Source organism: Vidua macroura, chromosome 11 (genome assembly GCF_024509145.1).
Source record: "Vidua macroura isolate BioBank_ID:100142 chromosome 11, ASM2450914v1, whole genome shotgun sequence".
Lineage (NCBI taxonomy): Eukaryota > Metazoa > Chordata > Aves > Passeriformes > Viduidae > Vidua > Vidua macroura.
The window spans coordinates 18,309,166-18,327,951 of record NC_071581.1 but is presented as its reverse complement, the minus strand read 5'-3'; the positions used below and the strand labels follow the sequence as shown (position 1 = coordinate 18,327,951).

Here is an 18,786-nt window from a genome sequence, read left to right as displayed (position 1 = left end):
AATCTTGTCTCAAGTTCATGATACCTGAAAATAATCTTCTTTTCTACCTCAAAGTCAAAGCAATGGAAATAAGTTTTCCATTTTTATGTTTACTCAAGTAATAGAACACAGAGGTGTTTATATTCCTGATAAAAATCTATATATTAGATTCAGTAATATTCAGGAATGTAAAGATGGTAATATCCTCCTATAGAGAGTAAATTTACTTGCTCTTCCTCAAGGCAAATGAACAACAGCCAAATGAACAGGGGTGTGATTTATTCCTTCTCTTTGGCAGCTCTTCACTTCCTGAATTCTTCAAATCTAGCACTTTATGGTCTCTATTATGGATTGTCAAGCTATTCTGCAGTGCTGCAGTTTGAATCACAGGACATTCTCAGGCTGTCATGATGCAGCTGTGATCTGTGATCTGCACTGGGTACAGACCAGGACCACTCCGAAGTCAATGACTTCTGGCATAAGAAAGCTATTTTAAAAAATATTTCTGTTGAGGAAGAATGCAAAAGACAAGTTTCCCACAAGAAGGTAAGTTCAAGGAGCACTGTTTACCTGACATCAAGTGAGTTCTCACTTAGGAGTGAAAAGGGTTTTCAGAAGTTTCTCTCTTCCTGGAGACCCTAGCTGCTAATTTTGATGCTTTAAAAGCAGTATTTTCTTTTCATGTAAATGCTTTTCTCATTCTTGTGGTAAACAATAAACTGACAGAATACTTTCCTGGCACTAAAGTATAAAAAGTCAACAAACTGCCAAAGAGGGAAATTGTCTTTCTTCCACTCTCCATCTGCTGCAGGCAGCTGAAGAGTAACTTATAGCAACCGTAGATTAGGAAAAAAATGCACATTGCTATAGAAATTGCCAACAGTAGACTCACTTGAAGAGCTTGGCTTTATTTGTAGACATTTCCAAACATTATTTGTTCTTTTTCAGGGCCTATTTCAAAATCCATCAATGCCAGAGACAAGACTTCCATTAATTTCAATGCCTTTGGAGCAGATTCACAGGGGAGAGCCTGTGGCATGCTCAGCCCTGGCATTTTTAGTATGTTCATGTAGTCAGATTCCAGCAGCAGAGAAAGAACTGGACAATGCTACAGAACACATTCATCACAAAAGTGAGCTCCTACTGGAAATGTCTGTATCACCAAGCCAGTGCATTTAAGTACAGTCTCCTTCATCAGCCTGTGCTTTCAGAAACAGGCTGTGCTTTTCTTATCTAGAAGGATAAAGTGGGAGGGCTGGATGCCAGCTCCTGTGAAGCCTGGCAAGTCTGCAGGGCCCAGGAAGAAGCAGGGAGTCTGGAGAAAGCATCATGCAAACATACAGTAGCCAACTAACTTAAATGCAGCTGCCCTCATCTCTGACTGCTGCAACAGCTTGAATATAAAACACTTGGATTGGATGTTCCCAAACTGAAGCCTGTAAAGATTTTTATGGGGCCTGAAAGGGATTCCTAATTTGCAGACACATGCAAGAAAAGCAGCTGATAATAGTAGTTGCACAATCTCATCCAGGAAGGGGATGGGTGTCTGGGCCAATTAGCTAATTAGAATATGGATTGGCCTTCTCCAGAGCTGGGCAATCCAGTCCCAATATTCATATCTTAGCTGCTCCATAAGCTCTCCCTATTAATCAGTCAGAAATTCATGTGGGATCTGCTCCAAGGGCTCCATAGCTGAACTCTTGATTTACAGGCATGGTGAGAAAGAAGACATCCAGAAAAGTGTATTTTCTTCTCCTTTCCTCTCATCCCCCACTATTTTCCTATCCTTTAAACACTTCCCAATTAACTTTATCTTGAAAACCCTGATAACAGTCCTGCTTTTTCCAGCTGAGCAAGACAGCCATAAACAGGAGGTCCAGAAAGGTCTTGGGATCGAAGTTCACTCTCAGATATTGACTGGATGCAGTGCAAGCACTTTGGCAGAAAGCTTTGGAGCTGGACTGGCACACTGCAGGGATGGGCATTGCCTTCAGCCCAGCAGTGCAGTGCAGGAGGCATTTCTGCAGTGCAGGAATCCATCAAACACTGCTGATTCCTCTGTGCTCTGGTAACTCTCACTGACCCATGCCTAAATATGTTCTTTCAGTTTTGGGTTATGGTGGTAAAAAATTAATAATAATGGCATCAAACTTAATGGAGTTAATACCGAGGACAGGAGGATCACCATAGCTAAAAATCCTTATTTGTACTGTGCTCCTAGTAAGCTGGTGGCTTTGTAAACCCGATGGATATCTTTTATAAGGAAGTTGAGATGCATTTAGAGATTTCAGCTCCTAAATGTTGCTGGGCTTGCTTCCCAAAGTCCATCATCAGCCATTGGAATGTGCTAATAGGGCTCTCAAGTAGTTCTGATGATTAAGGCAATATTTTCATCTTTTCTAAACCATTGGATTAAGTTATGGCCTTCTCTTCTGCCTCCCAGCAGATATAAATACTGTAGCTCCAAAGAGCTGAGCAGCTTATCTTTTAAGGGATGCTGGGAGCATTTCACTTGGGGTGTGGAATTCTAAGCAAACACAACAGTTCAAAATGAAGCCTATTTGGAACAGCTGAGATGAATCTGCCCATGCATAAACAAGGAGGCAGGATGGATCTGATACAGTAATTATAGACATTGCATTAGCATCTAAAAGAAGGACCCCAATAATTATTAAAAATAAAGCAATCCAGACCAATTAAATGTATCTAGAGAAGCAGAGTGTTTTCCCATCTCACAACTCCTTATGTTTCTCATTTTTTTTATTCTCACTATTTGCTGTTTGTTGTTGCTATTTGTTGTAAAGACCTCCCAGCTTCAATGCTCACACAATGAAGCCTTTGATGTAGGAGCTTTATCTCACTTTTCCACATGTCCACAGTAGCATATATCAACTTTATCTTCTCTGCTCACAAGGAAAGCAATGATTTAATGTCTTCTCCTCAAACTGATCTCACATGGGATGTGACATTTGTACAATGCAGCTCACAAGGGTCAGTGCAGGGGCTAAGCATCAGCACAACACCCCCCAGATACAATGACAATTATATATTAGAAGTTCTGTTCTGTTCCATCCTCTATTGCTGCTGTTGTGGCAAGGAGCAAAGAGGAAGGAGAATGCTGATGACATGACAAGGATGACATCTCAAGCTTTTGAAGAAGGCAGCAAAAAGAGTGGTGTCCTGGTAAGCAAGACCAGTGGGATGCATGGCACTGAGCTGAGAATGTGGCTGGGGGTCACAGTTCTGATTTCTCTTGCTGTGAGTTTGGCTGTGGAGGAAGCAACTGATGGAGGAATACCTTGTTCAAAGTACCAGCAAGCTTTCAACCATTCATGCTATGAGTTTGTTAGACTCCAGCAAACCTTCACAGGTGCCCAGAGCTGGTGTGAGAGAGGAGGAGGGCATCTTGTCTTTATTCACAATGAGGAAACTCAAGAGTTCTTGCAAAAACATATTGCTGAGGATCAGGAATGGTGGATAGGACTGATTTCAAACTCCTCGCTGAATGAAACTACTGATGGTAAGTGGTTTTAAAATCACATCTTTAAAATTGTACCAGCTTATGATGTTTTCTCAATATGGTAGGAAATGCAGTCAGTCCCTTTGTAAATATCTGCTGAAAAGCTTCTTTTGTTGCTGTATCTTCAGATTTATATTAATTTCTTTAATTGCCTGCTTCACTTCCTTGTTGCATGTAATCACCCTTTCCATTGGATCTTGTGGTTGTGTGAACACATGCTGAATGAGACCAGCTTGCTGACCCAGTGAAACAAATGTGCTGGGTTAGGTCTCCAGTGGAAGCCAATTCATCCCAGTAGGAAGTGCTGCAAGGTCTGATGCAAGGGAAATGGTGAAATCTTGAGGCTGGGAGCACTGATGGAAATGGCAGTGTCTCTTTTCATGATTGTATCAGTTTCAATATAAAATGTAATTGAAGATCCTTACCCAGACTAAACCATCTCTGCTTCAGTAGGAGCAGGGCTACGGTCCTGCTCTGCAGGCTCTGACTCTAATTGCATTACTGTGGAAAATAAACATTCAGGACACAATTTCTCTGTTCACAGGGTCAATAACTTGGCTGGACACTTCAAATATAATCTACAGTAACTGGTACAAGGATCAGCCATCTCCCTTCTCATCCATGTGTGGATACATCCTGAAGAATGCCAAGTATCAGTGGGGTGTGACTGAAAATTGCAGCCAGGAATTTGACTTCATTTGCGAGTTTGGTAAGATACACAACAGCTGGAAGAGCGAAGTGAGTGTGCTGTGATCACAATGGGGCATAAATTGCCTTGTTGCTTTCCAAGTAGCTGGTAAATAACTTCATGAATCTTACTAAATGTGAACAATCAAAAAGTCATATAACCCCAGCAGGTGCTCTTTTTCCAGTGTGCTGATCCAAAGAAGGAAGAACCCACTGGTGCTCAGCAACCAGACATTAAGGCCCAGGGTTCCAGCAGAGGGTTGATAAAATAGAAACAGATCTGAGAGTGACTCTAAGGTGCAGCTGTCCACATCTTCAGTGGACATAAGCTGGCTATGTTAAAGCATGGCTGCAAGAATAAACTCCCACAACACCATAATACCTGGGCTAGGTAGGACTCGTATGGCTGTACCATAAAAACACTCATTAATGTGTGCCAGAATAATTTCCATTTGTAACTGAAGCAAAAATACAGGCAGGCTTCCAGAGGCACCACTCCTTGCAGCCTGGAGTGAGCAAAAGTGAGAGCAAGTTTTTCTTGTTTCTTCTGAGACCCTTCCACTATGTGAACTTCAAGGTTTTCCCAGGTTAAGGAAGCAGACAGGAACCTGTACTTCCTGTGCTCAGACAGAAAATCCACAGACATTGTGTCACTCAAATTGTGACAACTGAGTGAACAAACAGTTCTGGACAGGAACGCTGGCAATATCATCCCTTTCCACCTATAGATATGAGGGGAATTTGTGTTCCTCCCACTTTGCACCAGAGTACTTTAAACTGCAGCTAGAACTGGGGTCACAAGCACTGGAAGGACAGTCTGGCTGTGGGCTCACTATTATAAAAAGGCTTCTAATCAAGTATGCAAGTACAGGTTTCCACAAGCCCTAGAACTGCTACTGCCCAGTCCAGCAGTCTACTACTACCGACATAAATAACAAATTGTTCTGCAAAAAGCAAAGCTAATAAAGTTTTGTTTCCTATCCTGATTTTCTGCTCCACATCCCCTCCCTACTCTCCTCAGCACTCCCAGTTCACTCCCATATCCCCAGCGTGTCCCACCTCTGCAAATACTTTTCACTGCCTCAGCTGCCTCTCCTGCAGCTGCTCCAGAGCTCCAGCTGTATGTGCTGGCCACTTGAATTCCATGTCCATGGCATTGATGTAGCTCTTTCTCTTCTCCCTAGATATTGCATTTCATGAATTTTTAGGGTGTTGGAGGTTTATATATACATCTAATTTAGATGAAGATGACTAACACTAAAAATTACTGGGGGAGAGGAAACTGGCAGACAGCACAATCCCTTAAGCTTATTTTTCTTGCAAAAACAGACTAAAATTATTTTGCCATTATAACCACAGTAGACAACTGTCTGTTTGTAAGGAAACTCTCATCTGTTACCCTAGGATCTGACTGAAAGCCCATTAAATTGAAAGAGCAACAATATCCTACACTACATTCATCATTCCACTACCCAGGAAACCAAAACCAGATCAAGTCAATTCTACCATTTGGTGCTCTGTAGGTTAGCAGTTTGTTATAGTAAATATATATGTATCAATGCTGGGTTTGTACCTAGAAACACAGACCAAGTTTTGTACATCCTTCCATGTAAAAGTTGCTGAGACAGCAAATACTGTGAGAAATCTGCATGTAGAGAACAAAAAAAAGGCATGAGATAATGGTCCATACTAGAATTTACCAGCAAGTTATTTTACAAGCTTATTTAGAAAGCTCTAATCTGCAAACTGATCATGTTGCTATAGTTACAGCCAGGCTTAGCTTTAGCCTTTAAATAACAATAGCACACAATTATTGCTGTGTGCACACACTGGCACTGTTAATCAAAGGACTTGAGGGGAATGATCCAAACAACAACAGGAGGACAATGTATTTAAACCTGGAAGAGCTGAAACAAAAACATCTTTTTGCAACACTCCCATATGAGAGCAGTTATTCACATCCTCCTCTTCAGGGTATTAAGTATCCTGATTACTACATGATACTAAGAATTCTGAAAGATAATTAACTGTCCCAGATTAATCAAAGAATGAGGTGTATGTATTTAGAGCTATGACCTTACCCATCTGAGCAGTCCTGCTGAATGAAGTCAGTCCAATATCACACAGGAACAAAGGAGTCTCTGTGGCAGAAATGGGATCAGCTCCCATACTTAATATGCAAACTATTCTCCAAAGCAATTACCTGAATATTGTGCAATCCATACATCTCTTTTGGAAGTAAGGAGCAACTTTAAACCTTCCAGTATTTCAGGTCAAACAAATGCTAAGAGTTTTTCACAAAATACTATCTATTTCTATAATTACAATATTTTTGCTTATTGAAAATGTCCTCAATATTGTAAGGCAGTAAAAACATAAATCTATTCATTTTGACTTTTTAAAAATAAAAATATTTCATTCTTTTTAATTTTCTTAAATTTTCTTAATTTTTTAGCTTAAAAGGGAGAAAAGGGAAGAAAGACAAACAAAACAAAATGAACACGGAGTAGAATTGTAGCAGGATTTTTCAGAAATTCTAAAAAGGTAATAGTCGGGTTTTTTTTCTCCTATTAGAATCTGGCCAGAGCATCGCTTGTGATAATTACAATGCCACTGTACAGTGTGGATCAGGAGAAGTGATTCAAATTGAAGAGAGCTTCTATGGGCGGAAGACCCCTCACTACTGTGTGTCAGAAACTCCTCTGCAGTTTGAAAGAGATGAAGGCTGCAGCTGGATCAGTGTCAAGGATGAAGTAGCAGGTGGTATCTTACAGCATTGTCAAAAACACAGAGTGTGTACCAAAGGTCTTTGTGCCTCGAATACTTTCTCTTTTTTTCCAGTAGAGTTAGCAAATGGGAAAGTGGATTATTCCTAAAATGAAGGGAATCACAGAGGACTTCTGACAGGGAGGAGGCTGCTACAGGAGGCTGGATGGAAAAGAGAGGTTTTGTGAGGAGGGAAAATTCCGATTCCGAGAAGGAGAGGAGGAGCAAAAGGAGGGGTTTTGTCAGGAGCAAAGTTTCAGAGGAGAGGAGGAGCAAATGAAGGACAAGGGTGGGGCTGGCTCCTCTTAGTGTATGAAGAAAATAAGTGAGCACACCGATTCCTTGACAAATTCAGTGGGATACACAAGGTTTGAGAGGTGGAAGGCAACACATCCAAACAAACCGAACTCCAAAGCAGGAGGGGTGAAAAGGCTGTCACCTGTGGGGACATGAGGGCAGGAGGGACCTGCTGCTGCATGTCAGGCACCCACCCTGCGGAGCCAAGGGCTTGGATACTGAACAGTGGCCTGTCCCCAGGGAGAGATTCCTGGGGCTTCCAGGCAAAATTAAAGAAAACACAAAAGCGCTTTTTTTTTTTTTTTTTTAATAGCTTTTCAAATTTAACTTTGTTCCAATAAAATGAAGTGTTGCTAAGAAATGCCACAAAATAAGCAACACGCTAAAGTCAAAGTGATGTGGAAATTTGTCTAGAAATCAAAGACATGATACTGCTCCTCCTGCCCTTTTTGTTTCTCAATCATCTTCCATCTGAGCTGTTGTGGCAGTAGAGTTAAAAGCCACTTGCTGATCTGAAATGCTCCCTTTCCAGGCCAGTGTCACGGGCTGCAGGCCTGCCAGGTGGCAGCAGATGGCACTTTCTTTGGAGATCCTTGTCCAGCTTTGGGAAGCTATTTGTCTATTCAATACCACTGCAAGGAAGGTAAGAGGAAGGGCTGTCCACACTAGAAGCCTGTCCCGTTCTTTGCTGTAACACTGAGATCACTGATATTTATCTTAAAAATCACTGTTCCATCCTCAGCCAAGAAACTGGAATAATGGTGATCACTGCAAATAAATAGGCACAAAAATGTAGATTCCCATCATAACTGAGGGTTCTGGGTAGAATACAAAGCCCAGAAATTCAGACACATAAAACATATTTAGATAAAATTATGTTCCAACAAGAATTTTGATTACTAGTAATGGAAAAGAATCAGCTCCCTGTCACACCACTAATGCACACAAATTAGCAGCAGTACCAGCTGTGGTTTGGAGCAGGCTGGCTTTCAATGCCTGAAAATCAATTGAATTTTGTAAGAAAAGTAGACAAACCCTGGCACTGAATTGTCATTCTGCTTTGCAGGTCTGCAGCTGATTATGACAGACACATGTTTTGTCTTTGAAAATATCACGCTCACTTTGACCTGGCTGCTCTCACCATTCTCTGGGAACCTTTCCTGTACCATTAGCACTGGAGATGGTCACACCATTGATCCTTACTACCCTCTAACGTAAGACACAGCCTCCATTTCTCTTCAGAGAACAGTACCTTTCATTGCTTGCACTTTATTGAATGTGTCAAATCTCATAAATGAGATGTTAAAAACTAGATAGCTCAATAATAGAACATTCCTACAAGGGATTTGGATTCTGCAAAAACCTGTTTCGAAATCAATACAAAATCTTATATTAAGCTGCCAAGCAAAATCTTTCTCCTATTACAAGTGTTTCCTATTTCCAAGACTATTTATTCCAGATCTTAACACTCAAAATTACCAAAAACATGTCAGAAATTGCCAAACTACAAGCAAATATTAAGTTTAAAGAGTGGTTTTTTTTTGTTTTTTTTTTTTTTTTGTTTTTTTTTTTTTTTTGATAACAAAATAGAACAAGGACATTCTGTAGTTTTTATTTTAAGTGCATATAAATCCTGTCTTTAATACATCAAACATTTTTCTGCTGGATTTAAAAATCAGATTTTGTCTGAGTGGTGGGAATGACATTTGAATGAATGAAATTTGGGGATGTGTTATCATGTAAGGTGAAGGACTTCCCAGGAGGGTCTTCCACAACAAACAGCTCTTCTCTTTCTATTCTAGACTGGTCAGCAACCTCACATACAGGTACTCCTCTCCTGGGGAGTTTACTGTTTTTGTGGAGTGCACCACCAGTGAGTGGCACGTGATGGCACAGAGGCAGGTGACAGTTCAAGATCAGGTGGATCAGCTCAGCATTACTGGGTGCTACAGCCAGTATGAAACAGGGAACAGCTCCTGCTGCCGTACGCTCTTTGGGGAGGTGTTGTGGATCCAAGTTCAGCTCAGTGGAGGTGAGGATAATTTCTCTGCATGATTTAAAGGGAAGGATAAATATTATGGCCATCCTTAGGTTAGAAGCAGTATTGTCATTATGCAAAATAAGAATTCTTTTTAGTCAATGCTTTCCCTCTAATTGTTGTATTCCTGCAATTTAATTCTCTCAGTTCCCTTGGAGGGGTTCTTTCTCAGAGATATTTCACCACCTAAAGCATAAGTATAAACCCTTTTTTCCTATTGACAAAGCTGACAGCACAAGCATACCTTTAGTCACAAAAATCAACATGATGCCAGTCAGAATATTTCTGTATTTGAAGTTAGAAATTTATGGAAATGCTCCTCTGATTAGAGTAAGAGGATTCCATTCTGAGCTGGACACATTTGCTGGTATACATTTCTTTCTCACTTCAAGTTCCTAGAAGCCACATATATGCTGAAAAAAATAAAATTCAGTAGTGTATAATTGAATTCTCTTCTCAAAACATTCCCAGCAGAAAACACACAATAGATTTTCATTAAGTCACCTTAAGTGACTTCATTAAAAATGACTGCTTTGCTGCAGTGTTCTTGTGACTCCTGTATAAACACTGGAATGCTGCACAAAGCAGCTGGAACTTGTTGGCCTGTTGCACAAGCTGTGAGAAATTTTCATCTGTGTTTTTGCAGGCAATGAAGTAACCTACACTATGTTAGCAGGAAACATGACACTGAGTGAATCCAGTGCAAAAGAAGGTCTTGTCCCTCATAACCTGACACTCAGCAGTGCCTCTCAAGAGCTGATAGGCCCAGGGATGCATCAGCTGGAAATCCGAGCATCCAGGAACACGATGGCATCGGAGATCTCTGGGACTATTGCTGTTCATTTAATTGAGCCAGTATCTGGAATTCAGGCTGCAGTAGCTTCCCACACCCTGCAGCTGGGGGAGGATTTGGAGGTGAATGTCTCTGTGTCCCATGGTGCCCCAGAGAAGCTGATGTTTGAGGTGATTGGATCCAACCAAACCCAGTGCCACAAAGCAGACAGCCCTCGTGGGGAGCTGCGGATGTACGGTGTTCCCGTGCCCCAGGAAGGTACAGCACCCTGACACCTCCTGTGCTTCCAGGACATCACAGATGAGTACAGGTCACATAAAGAGTCACAGCATCCTGGGCTAGGGGACAGTAATGCACAGCTGAATTTGGCAGCTTTTCTGACTGCTCAAACTTAGTATGCAGAGCAGGATGAACAGCACAGCCCTATGTAAGTGAGCTAAAAAATGGAGCTGACAAATGGCTCTGCTCTGCAGAGTCAGAGCAAGGCTTCACCTGATTCTTGCAATGGAAGAGACACAGTAAAGAGACATAGGGTTTGTTTTTTCATGGCACCATCTGATTGAAGTACAAATGAGGACATTTTCTTGAATAGCAAAGTGTTTCCCTCCTGTTTGTTCATTATGTTTCAAGTTTATACTGCTCTGCATTTTACACTGAAGTAATTCATACTCTGAGGAGCTCTCAGTAGAGATGACAAAGAAAAGGGGAGTTTTTCTGCATGTCCATTTCCAACACATAACTTTTGTTGGAGTTAGTTATGAATAAACATTTTAGTAATATTACTCTTCCATTATTACATAGTCAAAGCCTTTAAAATGTGGAATTAGGCAGATTTTGCTGTAGAGGTAATTAACAGTGGCAGAAGAGAAAAAAGTTTCCACCTCTAATGAGCTATTCCAACCCCATGCCAAAGTGGAAACAGAAGAAGCTAATTATGATTTCATTTCATATTTTTAAATTATTCAATATTAAAGTTTCATTTGTTCTCCCTGTACCCATTTGAACATTCCTTCCCCATAGGCAGAAATTTTCAAACAAGATAACTGCTGTCTCAAGATGCCTAAACTCATTTGGCCTCCAGTGTTTGTACACCTCTAGTTTCCTGTGTGATACCATAGTCAGCTGACAAAAAATTGCATGACAAGGGCTAGAAAAAGGGCGGAGGAGTTATTCAGAAGTTGAGATAAAGGGAAAAAACATTCCAGTAAAAGCCTTTCAGCAGTGGATACCCACCAGAAACCCCTCTGAAAACTCTTAACAGAAAAGAAGGAAGTTTTCTTTACAAATTGGTTATTATACCTCAAGCTCGTTGGACTGGGCCCACTGCTACTCTTAACTGGCCCTTTGCCTTCTCTAGGTATTTTTCTAGTGAAAGTGGTGGCCATGAATGACTTCTCAAACATGAGCCTGGATCTTGGATTCATCACTGTGTTGGCAAACAGCTCCCATAAAAAAGGTAATTGCATTAATCTGACAGTGCTGGTTTTGACCACCTAAATGTCTTTTTGCAATCAGAGCATTTCATGGAGTGTTTATGGTTTGCATGTAGTAATTGCTTTCCTTCCAGCAACAGTGCTGAAAACTTTTGTGGAGGCTTCTTCCTGATGAAGGCAGATTCCCTGACTTTGATGTAGTCATAAATTAGCATGACTCTATATATGTAACACATTGCACATTTGCTGTTTGTCCTAGAAATAATGAGTGAAGTTTATGGCTGGGGACATAGCTTTGAAACCAGAAAATATTTGCATCACAGCAGCCTCATAAATTGCTGTCACTAATGGCTTCTAGATGGCTCATCCTTACATTTACAAGAGCAGATTATATCAGAAATAAAATAACCTTAGCACTAATTGTATTGAAAGTTTTCCTGTGCTTTCCATCAGTTTTCCTTTGTACATCAGTGAAACTCCATCGCCTTCTGTGAATATATTTTTATTTATACCATTATGGTTGAAGAATCAGGATCATCTCCTTTGCAGTCTTTGATGAGCTTGTTGTTACCATTTTCCAAATTTGACTGTGCTGTTTGTCACAGCTCTGGAGTCTGATTCTTATAGCCCCATCTTTCACACTGTCAGGAGTCAAATCCTGTGGATTTAAGTCATATTCACTGAGGATGTCTGAAAGCTTTCCAGGTAGCACTAAAATATTCTGTTCTTTTTTGCATTAAACAGATTCTGATAAGGAAGAAGGCAGCTACAAAACAAATACCCCAAAGAAAAATGTAAGTATTATTTAAGGATCTTTCTTTAAAATTGCTTAGAAATTTTTCTTACCAGTGAAAGTGCTGTATAAGACAGGGAAAAGAAGTATTTGTAGCATAGTAAATTATGGTCTAGATGTTCTGTTCCCCATATGGCTTAACACAAAATCTATACCACAAGTCTTGGAGACAAATGTGTTTACAGGCATTCCATCTACAATTAATAAAAAAGATTAAAGAAAATGAACTTTTTACAACAATTCAGTTTTGGAAGTTAAAATGTGTTTAGATTAATTTTTAATTCATCTACATGACTAATGCAAACCTCTCTCTGGAAAGTGATCCTTCAAGTAGAGTTTAATATATTTTATATGGTTCCCAAGTGTTTTCTACTTCTGTATTGGAGTGTTTAAATTATTTTGCAATGAAAAATCTTCCAGTTTTTGGCAAACTGAGAAGTTAATGATACACCAATTGCTAGCAGCTGTCCAGATTTAAATAATAAAAATGTCAGATAGAATATTTTATCATCTTAAAAGTCTAGTTTTTAACTGTAACACTAGCAGACAGACATCTGCTATGGGAGATATACTGCTTCAAGAAGCCATCATGCTTTACAGATTGCCTGTAAAAATATATTGCATCAGAGGAATATAAATCTTATCCAAACCCAAGTTTATCACAGTTTTGTACACAGAAAGACAAACTCAGCTACCCCTTCTTCTCTTTGTTTATAGCTGCAATGTATCCAATTCAGAAAAAAAAGGAATGCACCAGAAGACAAATGGTTGTTCAAGGGTTAGAAGTCTTGGTCCAAATGTGAAGCTTTTATAGGAATTAATTTCCTAAGTACCTAGTTTTGAAAATGGGAGCTGCACTTCTAAACCAATTCTGCATTTGGGAGAATTTTGCCACACAATTTTTCTGTGCCATCCTCTTCTATTCCCATAGCTTCTAGTTCCATACTACCTCTGCTAAGGGAAAGATGATATAAAGTACAGATCTGCATCCAGTGATTTGGGGTCTAAACTTTCAGACCTTTTTCATTATAAAGAAGCAACATATGTATGTGTTTATACATGTTTGTGTTCTAACTGATACATTTACTTCTTATTTAGGATCACAAAATATATATTAAACCGAGTCGCCATGTGGATCCTTTCACAACTGTTACACTTGGCTGGCCAGACAACAACAATAATTCCAGTTTTCTCTGGACCTGTGGTTTGTGCATTTCCCAAACTTTTTTCACCAACTTGTACTTGATGAGTAACAAACTCACTGTTGTGTCAGATCCAGTGTTGAAAATCTGACTTAAGGATGCTTCATTTCCTGGCTTCAAAGTTTGCCACTCACTGTATGTGAAGAACGTCCTTCTACCCAACCCTAATTTTGGGATCAAACTAATTATGGTATATAACATGGCATAGTACTCCATTTTGTCTTCTCCCAAAGGGTTCCGTTTTTTAGTTTTTCAAGATCTACCTGTCCTAAGCTTCACTCTCATAGCCAAGGATTAGTCCCAAGTGACTTACACAGGCATTTGCAAAGTACATGTGTCTCAATAAAACAGCAATAATTAACATTAAACATGATGCAAACACATTTCTGGCTGAAAACAGGATTTGGATTCAGGCCATCTGTCTTCTATCCCCATAATTATCCCTGACCTCATACATGACTTTGGAAAAACTGTACTCTGAATCCAGATTACCAACTCCTTAAATTGTGTTCAAGAAACTTGTCTATAAAGCTCTTTGAAATTTATGGCAGGAAAGTCCTTTATAAGATGCTGTTCTAACTATAGAGGAAATGTTTCTGCAGGAGCTTGCTGGCCTGCCTGGAATGAATGTGTGAAGCAACAGATAATCCTAATCAACCAAAGTGAGGTGCAAATCCCACCTTCCTGCCTTCCTCCTCCGAAATCAGCAGTGACTGTCAGGATTACCATCCAAAACCATGGCAGTGAAGAGAGGCAGGATGAGCAATGTCTCTATGTGACTGCAAAACAAGAACTGCAACTGGAAATCAGGTCTGGTTTTAAACCCTGGTATTCACAGGTTAATATTATTACTGCGCAAGCATAGTGCAAGACCACAGTTTCCAATAATAATGATAATAAAGTAGTATTGTACTTTTAGAATCATAGAATCCTAGACTCACAGAATGGTTTGGGCTGGAAGGAACTTTAAAGATCATCTTGTTCCACCTCTCAGTTATGGGCAGAACACCTTCCACTAGATCAAGTTACTCAGAGCTCCATTCAGCCTGGCCTTGAACACTTTCAGGGATAGAGCACCCACAGCTTCTCTGGGCAACCTGTGCCAGGGCCTCAACACCCTCACAGTAAAGAAAACTTATTGTTCTAAATCCATTTGCACCTTACCATGATAAAAATTACTGACCAAATAAGTCTTGCTGCATTTTTCAGTCCATGTTTCTGAACACAATCCTTTTACAAACTGAAACACATTCTTCTGAAAACCGCTTAGGGTTTTTGACTCCACTGCAGTGTTGGAGATTTCAATATGTCAACCTCATTGACACAATAGGAATAAATGCCACAAGATATGTGTGAAGTTTTTTCCTAGACATCTCATACTATGTGTAACTCCCATCTTACTTCCTTACAGGTGTGAGGCAAACTGCAAGCCAGTGAATGTTAGTGATGAAGTTGTTTTGAGTGTCTCTGAACAGGAGGACTCCCATGCCATATATTATAACTGGTATTTAGATAACACATTCCAAAACAAGGTGAGAGCACCAGATTGGTCAGAAATACTGCACACACAAAAACAAATATCCACAAAGCCATATGGCCTCAGAGGGATATTTTGTCAAGTGGATGCTTAGAAAATACTAGTGAAGACTGAGACAACGGGGTGCCTGGATTGGGAGGGGTTATAATGGAGGGCACCAAACTGCTACCCTGTTCCTGATAAATCACAACAGAAAGAACAGCAAAGAGCCTTTACTACCATGTGTTCTTTTCTGTCTGATTTTCCAGTCTGCAACCCTCCCTCTAGCCTGTGGCCTGACTGGTTTCCAACAGAACTCTTTGAATTTGCTTCAAAGCAACTCATCCGTGTTGAGAATGACCAGCTCCTTCTTGCAGACACAGGGAGAAGCTTTTCAGATTAAAGTAACAGGTAGGGGGTAACAGGGTTTTTAGGGTTTACAGACTTATTTGAGATAATCTCTGCTGACATGACATCATATTGATGTCACACATGCATAGCCTCACTGACAAATATGAAGGTGTTACTTGATACATGATTTCTTTAAAATAATGAGGATATAAGTTTGTTCTGGGGTGTCACACAGCAGAAGAAATTCAGTTATCTTACTCCAAGCTGTTAATAACTTTGTTAAGGCTCACCTGAAACAAAGTCATGCTAAATGCTTGATCAAGTAATAGCGCTTTGCTTTATAATGCAGACATTAAGATATTTGAAATAGCTCTTCTGCTGATATGGTTTATGCAGTAGCAGGATTTCATTCCTCGTTAGCCCAGCCTGCCGTGTGCGTGCCCGAGCAGCCAGCCCGGTGGGCGCGATGCAGGGCTGGGGCACGGTCCTGCCTGACGCTCTGCTCCCTCCACTCCCAGCCGCGACTGAGCGACGCTACGGGGAGCGATCGTTCCTGGTGAGCACCGTGCCCCCGCCCGAAGCCCCCGGCTGTGCCGTGAGTCCCGAGCACGGGTCGGTGCTCACCGCCTTCAGGGTCTCCTGCAGCGCTCCCGGCTCGGAAGGGTCGGGCCAGGCCAGTCCTAGCAGGCAGCTCACATATTGCTTCTATGTGACACCGGGTAAGTCCCCAGGACAGCTGTTTGGCTTCTGACAAGAGCAAAGGCACAACCTGCCCTGCTCTGCACTCCTCGAGAGTGAACATGCCCTGAGTCCCCTGTTCTCAGAGAGCAGGAGGTGTCTCTGTGGTGTCTGCTCCCTGACCCCTTCTTTCCCATTTCAGATTCTCTCCTGGATTGTAGCCCGGATCCTGAACTCTTCCCAGTTTATCTTCCACTTGGAGAAGAGGAAAATAATTTCATTTTACATGTGACAATTATTGTTAGCAACAACGTCGGTGATACAGTTCAAACAAATACTTCAGTGAAGGTACACAGTAGAATTAATTAGTTTCAGGAACTCTCAAGTGGATAACTAACCCAAAACTGACTTTTGGAGCTCATTCCTGTTTTAGATATACTACTTCCATCTGAATGTGCCATAATCACCATTTTTCTACCTAACAGAGACTATTCTCTGAGTGCTCAATGTCAAAAGGTCTTCCACTGCCCTTTATTCTAGAACAAAAGTCTAAAAGAATTGTTTGGACATTGATTGAGCAGTGTAAACCTATTTACTGAGTCTGGAATTACTCTGTGTAGGCCCCAAAAGCCTCCTGCTTCTTCCCCAGTGCCACAGTAAGGACATCCTTATCAGGCCATTAAAAATAAAACATTTAAAATGGGAACATGAAGTTTTATGTCCCACTCTATCTAGGCTGTTATTAAGATGATCATGGAAGCTGTTGGAAGAAAATTATAACACCCTTGGCAATGTTGAGAGCACATCTGATTCCTTCACCAGGTTGGACCTGCAGATATGATGGATGGGAACCTGACCCTACAGGCTGTGGTATCTGAGAAGGCAAATATCATCCTAAAAGATGGGAACAACAGCATGAGTCTCTTCCAGCTCTACAAGTCAGTGACATCTGTCCTTAATCAGCAGATCCAAGAGGAAAGTTTTAACATGTCTTTACAGACAAACACACGAAAAGAGGTCAGCAAAACATTTTCTTGCAGTAAAATGTCATATAATGGACTCTTCATATTTTTTGACAGCTCTTAAGTAATAAAAAGCTCACATATCACTACTTGAAATCAATGAACGTTTCAAGTTTCTAGTGTTTGGCACAGGTTTCATCTAGTTTTCACTATTTGTCTACATAAATTATTTGTTTTATCACTTATCACTAAAACAGTTAATTCTCAATTGTTATTTCATTGATTTAAACTAGTTAATCTAAACCTGATTTTCCAAAGCAATTTAAATTTCAATAAAATGGCATCTCCAGTGGGATAAATATCCTATCCAATTTTCCCCAAAAGCACTAGATGGCAGGTAATTTTCTTTAGTCCACTCGAGCCACCAGTTGATGTTTCAGTCATAAGCTGATATTTGTACAGTGCTTTGAGCACCTCAGATGAAGAGATCTAGAGAATGTATCCATCAGTTAAGATTCATTATTTGAATAACATCAATCACACATGGCTCTGCTTTCTCTGGAAGTGGCATTTACACAGTAATTCACATACATTAGTACAAATTCTCACAAGTAACTCTCCTTGCTGTTAATGGATGTTAAGTGTATGAATTCTCTGTGCTGGGAGGTAACATAAAACTCATGATTATATAATTACTAGGGCAAGTAGCACCTTGTCAGTAGAGCTATAATATCAGCTCAAATGATCCTTGTTGTGGAGCCTTACTCTACTGCATAACTTACAGCAAGCCTGGCTGTCAATACACAGCACTACTTTCACAGTCCTAATTAGCATCTTGTTCCTTTGCCTAATTATCCCTTTTCATCCCAAGCTCCGAGGGCTGATGCTGACAACTCTCTCTGTTGTTAACATAACATCAATGCAGACTGCTCTGAAGATGTCAGAGGTATTGAAAGAAATCACTTACAGGAGTGAAGAGCTGTCTGTCTCAGCACAGGTAAGAAGCAATTCATCTTATATCTCCTCACACTAATAGCAGAGTGTGCTCTAATTATCCCACTGACCTTGGAAGAGTTTCAGTACCTTATAATTATCTGTTCTTACCCATTTTTTCAACTGTACCAAGTATGTGTATTTTGACTAGCAGTATTTGACTCTGTTTAGAGTAAGTAAATTCAAGTCTCAGATATTGTCTCAGCAATCTCTACAATCCAGGCTATGACCATTACATTTATCATACATTTTTGTTATTAAGAATCTTTAATTTTTAGTCAGAAACATGTTTGGGTGCATGTTTTCTCTTGTAAAGCACTTTTAGAACCTTGAACTGCCCCATGAGGGTTTTTCTATAATTGCCCACATTCATTCATCCCTGGTCCTGGCACTGCACAAAATGCACATAGGCAATGGTCAAGGAACATGTCAGCACCCAGAGGAGCTGGGCACAAATGTGCAGGTTGAGCCCACAAAAGTATCTCTTGAGTCTTGTCTGGGAACAAGGCATTATTAGTAGATGATGCTATTTATGGTTACAGGGTGAGCATATGGCAGGACAGAACAAACTGTCACTGGGGGAAGTTTCCCAAATATGCAGGCAATAAAAAGAGCTGTCCTGATTTCGATGTATTATAGAGTTGGAGCCAGACAATGGCTTGGGAGCATTTCAGCAGGAAGTGGTTAAATTTGGCAAGACAAGAACACAGCTCAGATCCAGCTCTTACCCTAGAGAAAGGCTGCTCAGTGTTCACAGGCTGTGGGGATGGATGTGTCC

General features: G+C 40.5%; 1 protein-coding gene across 1 annotated transcript in view; it reads left to right on the top strand.

The window, feature by feature from the left end:
* Positions 1-2,848: 2,848 nt before the first annotated feature.
* LOC128812660 (polycystic kidney disease protein 1-like 2) overlaps positions 2,849-18,786 on the top strand; it is a 36,159-nt gene continuing 20,221 nt past the window's right edge. Inside the window, 18 exon segments of the mRNA XM_053987186.1 lie at positions 2,849-3,089; positions 3,092-3,499; positions 4,044-4,208; positions 6,761-6,946; positions 7,782-7,892; positions 8,316-8,463; positions 9,052-9,281; positions 9,934-10,338; positions 11,438-11,536; positions 12,258-12,307; positions 13,405-13,510; positions 14,111-14,318; positions 14,920-15,040; positions 15,294-15,435; positions 15,894-16,094; positions 16,256-16,401; positions 16,876-17,070; positions 17,887-18,012. Of these exon segments, the coding sequence (XP_053843161.1) occupies positions 2,849-3,089; positions 3,092-3,499; positions 4,044-4,208; positions 6,761-6,946; positions 7,782-7,892; positions 8,316-8,463; positions 9,052-9,281; positions 9,934-10,338; positions 11,438-11,536; positions 12,258-12,307; positions 13,405-13,510; positions 14,111-14,318; positions 14,920-15,040; positions 15,294-15,435; positions 15,894-16,094; positions 16,256-16,401; positions 16,876-17,070; positions 17,887-18,012 (3,288 nt within the window).